Source organism: Falco punctatus (assembly GCF_963210335.1).
Source record: "Falco punctatus genome assembly, chromosome: 7".
Classification (NCBI taxonomy): Eukaryota; Metazoa; Chordata; class Aves; order Falconiformes; family Falconidae; genus Falco; species Falco punctatus.
The window spans coordinates 1,425,344-1,436,379 of NC_137587.1; the positions used below are offsets into that span (position 1 = coordinate 1,425,344).

At 45.3% G+C, this 11,036-nt stretch overlaps 1 protein-coding gene across 1 annotated transcript in view; it reads right to left on the reverse strand.

The window, feature by feature from the left end:
- Positions 1-1,586: 1,586 nt before the first annotated feature.
- Positions 1,587-11,036, reverse strand: part of LOC308066906 (carbohydrate sulfotransferase 9-like) — a 32,386-nt gene continuing 22,936 nt past the window's right edge. The window contains exon 2 of the mRNA XM_080394839.1: positions 1,587-10,934. Within this exon, the coding sequence (XP_080250965.1) occupies positions 10,084-10,934 (851 nt within the window). The 3' untranslated portion in view covers positions 1,587-10,083. The remainder of the gene's footprint in view (positions 10,935-11,036) is intronic.

Sequence of the window (11,036 nt, forward strand, 5' to 3'; positions counted from 1 at the left end):
TACCTGCTCACCCTGCAGTCCAGGGCTGTGCTTAAAGAACCAATCGTGGTTCTTCCCTATCAGAAGAGATTCACAGACATCTCAGCAAGAGGCTATTCCACTTTTAAAACATTTAAAAGTATAAATTATCAGAACACTCTTGAATTATGGAGAAAACTGAAAGTCTGAAATAACTAGTTTAGATTTTAACAAAGATTAGAGCAGAATCTAATGTTTTCCACAGAAACCATCACTGGTAGTATTTATTACAATGCTGAATCTGGCATGGTACCTGAATTGATATTGTCTTTTTAATGACAGATGTTACTGCACAAATGCGGTCAAAAATTCATATCCCAACAGTCGCAGACTTTTAACTCCCTTTTTGAGAAGGAAATTTCTGGAACACTCTTATAATGTCTTACTGAGCAACTGAGTAGCTAGGGGGTGGGTGGGTAGTTTTAGTAAGTTAAAGCTTTCTTTGTTCACACAGTTTGCTTTGCCAGTTCATTTGACAGCGCTGCACTAAGAATCAAACATACATCCATCCCGGAAAGCGACAGACACGCTCTAGTGCTGCCAGCAATGCCGCATGAGGGCATTTCGAGGAGAGTAAGCAGGAGGGATCAGTAAGCCATGAGCAAGCAGCTGTGTTTTAATGGAAGGGTCTAGTTTGCGCTTGTGCAAAATTACTCAGAATGTTCTTCAGGGCTGTTTGGGCTGCATAGGCGCTCTCTGGCGGGACCTGATGCAAATGGGTGCCAGCCTGTCTGGAACACTGCTCACCTTCCTGGCACCTTCCCGGCACGCCCTGTTGGCACCGCATTGTCCCAACTCCATAGACTGGATCCCAGTATGATGAAGAACTTGGCGAGGACTTTTGTTCGCAAGACTTGACTATTTGTCCTCTGGAATCAACTGGAATATAGAATAAAAATAGAAATACAAGATGGAATTGCGATTAAAATAATTGGCAAAAATATTCAGGAAAGGATTTCTCTGGTGTTTTTGTTGTCATTGTGTAAAATTAAATATTTCCCCGCTTTTTTTGTGTTAGCCCATGAGAAGTGCTTGCCCACCCTTGCTTTACTCGAAGCCGCGGGCATAAACCCGGTGCCAACAGAGGCACGCGCCGGCGGTCCCTGCCTGGTCCTCAGGGGGGAAGGGGCGGGGGGGGGGGGGGGGGGGGGGGTTGGGGCGGTGACCCTGTGCCTGGATGCCTGGAGGGAGGGGGCTGGGCGGTGGTGCCCCTGTGCCTGGCGGGGTGGGGGGGGGGGGCTGGGCAGTGCCCCTGTGCCTGCCGGGGGGGGGGGGCTGGGCAGTGCCCCTGTGACTGGGGGTGTGGGGGCTGGGCAGTGCCCCTGTGCCTGGCGGGGGAGGGGGGCTGGGCGGTGCCCCTGCCCTGCGGCCGGGCGGGCGGGGCCGGCTCAGCACCGCGGACAGCTCCGGCCGCCGCCGCCCCGCCCTGCCGGGGTCGCTCCGCGGGTCGCGCCGGGGGGTGCCGGTCCCGGGGCAGCGCCCGAAGCAGAGTGAAGCCGGTGCCTGCGCTGAGCGGCTCAGTGGCGCCGCCTGGCAGTGCGGCCCCGCTCCCCGCACCCCGCGCCCCGCACCCCGCACCCCGTGCCCCGCTCCAGGGCCCCGGCGGCAGCGCCCCCGCAAAGGGGCTGCGGGCCCGGCCAGCCCGGCAGTGGGAGCCACCGCACACCTGCCGCGCCGAGTGCTGCAGCCGCAATAGCTACAAAGTCGGCAAAGTAACGTGTAAAAGGTACGCCTAAAGCCTGGCTCTTCCGAGCTTGTTTGGTGGTAACAGGTACGAATTTTTAATTACCTTTTTTTTCATACGATTTTGAAAGTAAAGCCGCTTGTAGGCTGAATGGAAAATAATATCTGATTTTTGCATTAAAGAAATATTAACGCTCAGTTTCTGCTTAAGGAAATCAATAATGGCAACCGTGAGAGGGTCTACTTTCCCTCAGGCCACCCATCTGTCTGTTTCATTTGTTATCTTTTTTCAAATCATAATATGAATTCCTCTGTCTTCTCCTCCAGCCCAGTGGATAAACTCTGGCATTTCCTACACCATTGTTCTGATGGGATTCTTCAGTTCTGTACATGAACAAATAACCCAGGACCCACCTGCAAAAGTTAATGCTGCCACGTCCCTGTGCTGAGCTAATGTCTGGCACTTACCTTTAGTGCTTCTGCCATTGCTAGGAGCACAAAGAGTTCTCTTCGGTGACTAAACTGAGACTGCAGATCATTACATTGGATTTCCATCTCTGTTTCCCTTTCCAAGACAGCAGATTGCAGGAAAAAAAAAACACTGAAAGGAAGACAGGATTAAACCATCCATTCTTCCTCATAAGGAACTACATTATTACATTTATAAGCCAGGGGTGCTCAATCTTTCAGTAAATTCTTCTGATCCCTCTGACAGAATAGGTGGCTTCGCAGCCAAGTGTTCCTCCAACCTCCTGAATTCAGGGTGCTTTCCACTGGTCCATCCTTTCAATAGGACTGGCTGCACAATTCGTCCTAATAAACAGCGATAAACAAAACAACCCTGCAAAAGTACTAGCGGAAAAATGCTCTACACTAACTGGCATAAAACCCCTATTATCATGGACTTTAACATCATGGAAAAAATACAGAAAACCAAAGAAAAATTGTCAAGGGTACTTCACTTGTGCATCTGATACATTATTGCCTCAGGTAAGTACAATTTTGCCAGGCTACATGGTGACGAGATGGGAAGCAAAGAAAACCACATCCTCTCTGAAACTGCAAGGAGAAGACCTTTGCTTCCCCAGTAGGATTGTTGTGGACGTGAAGAAACAGTCTTTGGGTTCAGCCTGGGGGTTCTTTTGTGTTTGTTTGGGTTTTTTCTTAAGTTGGCGAGGGTGACTATTAACTAGTTATGAAATTTATTAACTAGAACCTAATGTTGTGTGCGTGTGTCTGTGTACCAGCTGGAGGAATAATGAATCCTATTTCTCCTACAATGTTATCAAATTTCTTGCTGAAGAGTTTGAGAAATTGCCTCATGAGGACATAAGCACCCTCAGAAATGGAAACGGTGAGCTGATAGGATACAGGGACACTGATATGAGGAGCCTGGGGGTTTGTTTACTGAATTTCATTTTCATTCTTGGAACTGCATTTTCCTCACAGGCAGGTTGTGGTCACTTTCATGAAAACATTTTCCCTTTGATACACATGCATACGGATTCCTGAAAAACAACATTACGTGCAGATTTCATCCTGTAAGTACATCAGCAGAATTCTAGCTGAGATTAATAAAAGAGGTACTGAGCTGCACTTCATGCAGACAATGCCTCATGGCAGGTCGGATGTTTGTACAGAACCGTATACCGTACACTGTGCGTCAGCTTGTCGCAGGAAGGTCAAACTCATAAAGAGAGATTCAAAGAGAGTGGATGGATGAAAGTCTCCCTGAAACAATGACAGAGGTGAATCAAAGCACACAAAAAACATGCCTTTTCAAAGGCAGGCACCTGAAAATTAACTGTCTTCATAATTCATTTTTAAATAACATTGAACCATAAAGTTCAGTTAGAGCTTAACGAGGGCACTAATAAATCAAATCCATAAGGCCATATTTTCCTGCCTAGTCACAGGCCAAAAACTAAAAAAAGAGAGAGTAAGCTTTCACCATGGGAGGAGCTAAGTGCAAAACAGAAACCAGAAGTTTCTGCTGGAGCAGCACAAGGTAATTTTCCAGTGTCAGAAGGTAAGCGGTCCTCATGTCTTAGCGAGGTAGGGAGGAAGGCTTGTGGCAAACTGGTGAACAAACCACTGGGAAAAGAAGCCACTAGTGGGTAAGTCGCAACTGAATTCTTGCTCCAGGGAAAGGGAGATAATCAGAGAGAGAAGGGGAGCAAAGCAGAGGAAGAGAAAGAACAGGCGTAAGAGTCTTGAGATAGAAGACGTCAGGTCAAAAAGGAGTGAAACACATCAGCCATCCACGGGCCCCTCCCGGGTAGCCCTCTCTGCCTCGCCCGCCCGGTACCACCAGGTGGCCCCATATGAACTGGGATGAATAATTGGTTCCTCCAAAGACAGACGGAGTTTCAATCCGTCTCATTTCCAAGGGTGCTAGCTGCCAAAAGTGGCGGGGGAGGGGGAACCAAATGTCCAAAAGTCTGGCCATATGAGGCTGGAGAGTTTGAATAGCTCCAGGTTCAAAAGCTTGGATTGGACTCCACGTCTTAAGTCCTGGGATGTTTGGATTATGGTTCAGTCTTAAAAACACAAGTGGTGATGCACTGGTGCAAGGGTGACATGGAATTCACAGTACAGATGGGAATGTAATATGTGGCGTACCTGAGTTCGCACTTCCAATCTGTGGCACTTGTAAAGCCACAGGACTGCACCCAGCTTCGGGCATCACGGCTCAGGAGAGGTGGAGACCGCCTGGAACTGGAGAGAATTCAACACGAACAGAAGTTCTGCAAAACAGAAAAATATTCTAAACTCACAAAATGCAAGGTTTATTAGAACACAGGTCAGGAAAAAAAAGTAAAGCAAAGCAAACAGCAATTGCAATACAGGGTCTTTATAAGGCTGAAAGACTTAATTTCCTATAAAGAATTTATAGAACCGTTCATATATGAAGTAAATGGTTAAAACAGCTAATTCAGAGCTATTTTTAATGTGCATTATTACAATTTTAGGGAGACTAAATATTCTCATCAACTCCTAAGCCTTCAGTCTGCAGAATGTGGAGGCCAAATCTGTTTCAGATCCAAACAAAACCCCAGAACCTGAGCAGAATGACAAGCCTTGGCAGAGGCTGTGCCAAATGCATGACGTGCAGCACAGAGCCACTGCCAGCGGGGAGGCAGGGTGCTCCCCAGAGTCCCGCAGCGTGTAAACCACAGCAACAGGAACCTGGGGAACAAATCCAGCTTCTGACACGTCTGGCTCTGCACAGCAACAAAGAATATTACTGCAAAGAAAAGCATCGCTGTGTTTAAAAGTACAAAACCTAAGAGGCTCTACCTGTAGCAATAGTTGCTGTGCAGCAGTATTTGCTGTGCAGCAAGACCCCAAAAAAGCCAAACCCGTAACCTCAGCCTTCCAGACACGAACCTAACAAAGACCAGAAAATGTACAATTCAGTTACTGGATGCTAAAAATCTTCAGGAAAATAATTTGTATTAATTTGATTATTTCCCTGTTATGCTGGTTCCCTTTCACAGACCTGATCACTGGTTTTTGACCTGCTGCTTCACTGGAATTTTAATCTCAGCATACTGACTGAGGTTTATGATCACTTGAGCTTTTTCTATAAAAATAGTTCTTACCAGCAGCAGCGTTGTCACTGCATGTTCAACACCTGGTCAAATCTTTCTGCGAAGAGGGCTTCCTGAAATTTCAGACACTTCCATCAGGTAAATTCTCCTCCTGTTCTGATTTTATTTGGTTTACATTAATTTACGCAAGTTATATAATTTGATAAATTTTCTTTTAACTAAAGCATGACCTAGCATAGAATTCTAGAAGGGAGGGAGGTAAGAAGTACTGTGACAGGGAGAAATCATGCCAGGCCTACACCACAGCCACAAAACATTAACGTCTTTTTCTTTTCCTGTTTCCTTTTTCCTTTTCTTTTTCTTGTTCTACCTCTGTGACAGACAAGCCAAGAAAACCAGAGATCATGGAGCTAAAACTTTTGACGTACTAACAGTCTGAATGCACAAATAGAATCACCTTCCAGCTGCGAGGGCTGAAGTTTGTTCGATGTGCAACATCTTTCCTCTTCTTCCCCTCAGTCAAAGGACACTTCTGCAGCAGCAAGCACTCAAAGTCTCATTGCTCACGCGTTTTATTCCACTCACAGCTGTCCTGCTTTGGGAAGTTCTCTGAACAAGAAACCACTAGTCACAGTTTACCTGTTAAGACTCCCATTGAAAACAGTGTTTTCAGAAAAATGAGGACTTACGGGAAGAATCATCCCCTTTAAGTGGAGGAAATGTCTGCTTCAGGGAACAACTGGTGACATGGTGTATCACATCTGTAATACTTTCACAAAGAAAGTGTGATGTCACATCTGTGGATACCTGTCCTGAAAGGACTGGGGGGGGGGGGAGGGGGGTATCCATGAGCATGGGAAAATTCTCTCGTATATCCTCACTGCTGATAGACAGATTGGTAGGAAAGCTGCAAGCTTGACTTCGCAAGATTTTTTTTTTCTCTTCCTTTCTCCACTTAGCTCTATCTTTTCTCCAAACTGGAACAGTCATTTGTTAATTCTTTCAATTCTTTAGAAGTCCCGCGAGACAGCTTTATATTAATGTAACAAAGCAGAGCCAAATGGCTTTGTATTTATTGCTGTCTAATAGCACGTGGTCCATGTTACAGTTTGATGGAACAGCGCCAAGTACTATCTTTTTTTAAAACAGATGTTACAGAGAAGGATGAACAAATAGATTGTGTTAACTCACTACAGTTTATTACAGTAATTAAACCCAAAACAGAGCAATGAACATATCACAGACATAGAACAATAAATCAGAAAGTGAATTTTGGCACTCCCTTCCCTAGATTTGAAAATCCACCCCAGGGCCCAAGCCCTGCCATGCCGCCTCCACTCCTGCTCCCAGCTGCAAGCACCCACCTTGCTGCCAGGAAAACATCACCCAGAGTTGGCACCCGAAGGGAAGAAGCTCCACCAGGGGCTCCTCTCTAGGCAAAGGCAGGAGGGAGGCCGGCTCAGCTGAGAGCCTTTGTTCCGGACAGTACACTTGTAGGGAAGCCAGCACAGGAATTCTCTTTCCCAGGCGATGAAGAGACAGTTGTCTTATTTTCATCATAAAGTTTACAGGTGCCTTGCAGTGCTTGTGAGCTGACTAGGACAAGGCCCAGAGCCCTCATCAACTTTTATTACATTACAATATCAAGAATGACATAACAGTGAGCCCTTTCATCAGCAAACTTTCAATACTGTCTAGTGGAATTAATCCTGGGGTTCACCTGGGGAGAAAACAAGGTGCTAGTCCCCACTCTGCTCTGGGCAAAGGGCAGTCGCTCACACACTAGGAAATATTCTAGCCCAGAGCTTTCTGCAAGCACTGCTGCTTGACAGCTACCACTAAAAAACACAGTCAGCTCAATGCAAGTACTAAAGACCTTGCAATTTTCTCCTGCAGACTCGTTTTTTGAGCTCAGCCCAGACTTATGCCCATCTTCACGAGCTGTGTAAGCCTTTTAGGACACGCAGCAAGTCACCATTGTTTTCACTAACTCTGAAACACATTGCAGAGCTCTGACATACTCCTGCGCCACTGCACAGCAGCTCTCGGAGGGAGCTGGTGCCGGGGGAGCGGTGTTAGGAAGTATTCTAAAGCTCACAGAAATGGCAATGCAGTGAATGGGGCTGAGCATTAAAAGATGGCTGCAGGGGAACGTTACAAGATCCTTTATAATGTAATGCCCATTTTTTCTATTTTTCCAACAGACATCAACCCATTATTCTCATTTTGTTAGCATCGGTAATGCACAACTTTTACCGTTCTTGTATGGCACTGCTTCCTAAAACTTTTACATGTGCAGGCATGCACACCCACATCCTCTGCAGAGACCCACACCAGCCAAACAGCATTACAGCAGCCAGCAGGTCCAGGCAATGTGCTACTTAGAGTTTCCTACAGGCAAATGTCAAATCTGAAATCCATTGTGAATAGTTACAGAGATTTTTCTGCATTGTTAGGTAGCCTTCCGTTACTGACTAGTGCTTGTGATGAACAAATTAGCCATCCGTTTTTGTCACTACTGCAGGAAGAGTATGTGATCCTGCGTGAAAGGGAATAAGAACAGAAAGCCACTCACAGCTGACAGAAAGAAACTGGAGGGGAGCTTTAACTCTAGAGTGCTGGTAGAAAAGACAGCTAGCAAACTCTGCAAGTGTCATTTCTTCAGAGTTGTCCTAGGCTGGCTGATGGTGACAGAAAATTAAAGTATCTTTGCTGAAGCTTATAGCCCTGGAGGGATCTGTCACACAGAAGCCAGTTATGAAGCAGACCTTACTCCTCTATTCCTCTGCATGATCTGGCACAGAAAGTAGGATGAAGCACATAGCTGGAGATGGCTCTGATTCAGGAAAGAGAGAGAGTCTGCATCCCTCTGCATAACCTTAAATTTTATGGGGGTAATTTCCAGCTTGCCCTGCCTCAGCACAATTAAAAAGTGAAAAAAACCCAAAACACGTGAACTACAGGGTTGCCCGGGCAGCGTGAGCAACCCAGTACCAGGGGACAGTAGGACTGTTGGGACACCAGATACGGTGGTGGTGAGGGTAAGATCCAGAACCATGAATCACTCTGCATCAAATCACAAGCTATTTTAAAAAAAAAATAAATGTTTTGTTGTTCTTGCTTGCTCTTCTTACTTTGGATCTATCCCTGTGCCAAAGCTGCCCTATTTATGGAACAGTCAGCCACGCAAGAGCTGCCAGATGTACTCAACGGTAGCCCTGGCTTTGTGTACCATCTGCTGTCGAGGAGCGATGCAGAGAGCTTCTTCCTCTGCCTCCTCCTGTCACCATGCCGATATCCAATACATCACTGCAACTTCCCTCTGGGGTAGCCCACCCCCATATCCCACTCCCTGCACTAGGAGCTCTCTTCACAACCCTCACGACTCCAGTCCTATTGCATCCATTTTTGCCAGTCTCCTTTTCCGTCTCCCTTGGCCATGCTGCTGGCAGCGATGGCTGTACAGATTGGTGGCTGCAGTGTGATTAAGTTATTTTGTCCCTGTCCCCTTCTATGTAATGAGAAGCTGCGAGCCAGCTTTGGATCCAAAACTAGCCTGCAAGACTTCGTACATTTGCAGATGTAGCTGAGAGGAACTAAGTGCATCTGAGAGACTGACATCCCCTAAAGATGGTGCTAATATTCATGACTGGTTTCTAAAACTTGCTACAATTAAAATGGTCACAAACTAATTTTCAGTGTGACTAGGCAGTAGATTAAAAAAAAAAAATAAAAAAATGGGGCAAGTCTCATACTTAGTATAGTAGCAGTTATAGAACCTTCAGTGATCCAAAACCAAAGCCACCTGGGGTGTAAATGTGGATAACGGTTTGAATTGCTTCTCCCACATGCTTCATTGCTCTCCTCACCGTAATCCTAGAATTTACTTGCACTCAATCTCCTGTGAGGTGAGAAAGCAACAGGTAGAACAAAGGTATTATCTGAGGTTACCCTGGCCCACCTAAGTCATGCTCAGGTAAGTCCCAAGGGCTCACGGGCTCCAGCAGACACAAATGGGGAACACCCAGATATTGTCCTTCTGCGCTGGCTGGCCAGTCAGTTGACTGGGTGGTAAGTGCTTTTGGAGAACAGATATTTTTTTTAAAAAGATACGCTGTTCAGACTTTCCCTCTTAAGTTAGACCATTATGCTCACAAAGGTGGTGAAACGAGTTTGCAAATCCACCACGAACACCAGACCTGGTCATCAGAAGATTCTGAAGAGGTAAAAGGGAAACTCTGGCTGGGTTGCTGTCAACTGCGCTGCTTGAGGGAGGAGGCCGGTGGGCTGTGGTGAGAGCACTGCTGGAGGGGAATATAATGGGGCATTCAGTTCAAATAATGCAGCTTAAAGCATCTGAAGTTATTTGCTTCTTTCCTACAGGATCCATGATTGAGGCTTTTGCAGACAAAGAGTGGTTTGAGTCTAAAGCAGATTATTTATTACTTCGTGTGGGGTTTTCTAATAAATTTAAAATCATGTATAGGGAAAAAAATGGTGTTCTAAAATATTAGTTGTGAAAAACAATATTCTTCATCCTTCCCCTATCTCTTACCAACAACCCAAAATCTATCATCTATAAACAGTCTTCATGAAAAAAACTTATACCATTAATGATCAACAGAAAGACAATAATTTCATGTAAGTACTGTACAGTACAACGGATTATGGCAGGGATTTGTTACAGGAGTTCTTAGAATGATAAACCCTGTCTCCAAACACCAGTAAAATCTCATCAGGATTCAGTTACCAACCCACCCGTCAAACATCTGTGAGGACAAGTTCAGCCTATTTTGTACACAGCAAACTGTTCTTTGTTTAATCTACGTTAGTTGTGCAGGGAAAAATAATCCTTATATTTCATAGTATAGTTGAACAAGAAAAAATCCATTTGATACAATTTTTTTACCTTCTCAATTTGTTCTGAGTTCAATTGTCTGAGATACTCCAAGGTGATATCACCATTAGTTCGTTTCTCTGAGCCATACCTCTTCAAGCTGGGGTAGTGCAGGCTCTCTGGTGCTCCAATGACCTTCAGAACGTGCTCGGAGTCTAACGCAAGAGTTTCATACTTACCCAAAATATCATAGTGAATGTTGCAAGGATCACAGAGCAGAAACATTGGTTTCCAGTGAATGTCAAGAGCATTTGGTGGTTTTGCTATAATGAAGTTGACAAACTCCTGGAAACTCACTTTTTCAGAAGAGTTTTTGTTTTTCCTGAACATTGCCCTGATCTCGTTAGCGACAGTGATACTGTAGAACGGCTCCGAGTGCAGAAGTTTGTCTCTGTATGCTGAAACCAACCGTTCCAAGGGATGTCTGGTGAACATCACTTTGGTGTAATTGCTCAGAAATACCTTCTGTGTGGCAGGAGGGTAAGTCGCCAGCTTTTTGATCAGCGAGGTTTGGTGGATGTGGTCATGCTCAATTTCAGAAGCTTCTGCATTCAAATCTGCTTGGAGAAGAAAAATAGTTCTCTTCCAGTTGGAGCATCCTACCTTGGGCACCTCACAGTAGATAAATTTATGTTTGTGCTCCACAAAGAGCTGATTTGCTATGTGAGAATCCGGTTTGCTTCTTGATTTTAGAAAGTTGTTCTTCAAGCAGACGGAAGCCAGAGTGCTTTTGCGATCATTTTGAATCGCCAGCCAATCTTCAGTGGGATTAGGAAAAGCACCTGCAACCAAGGAAGACATTTGAACTGTTAGTGTGAAGTAGACTTATATAAGATCTTTGTGACAATCATAGCACTCAATCTATCTTCCTGCATACAAAAGCT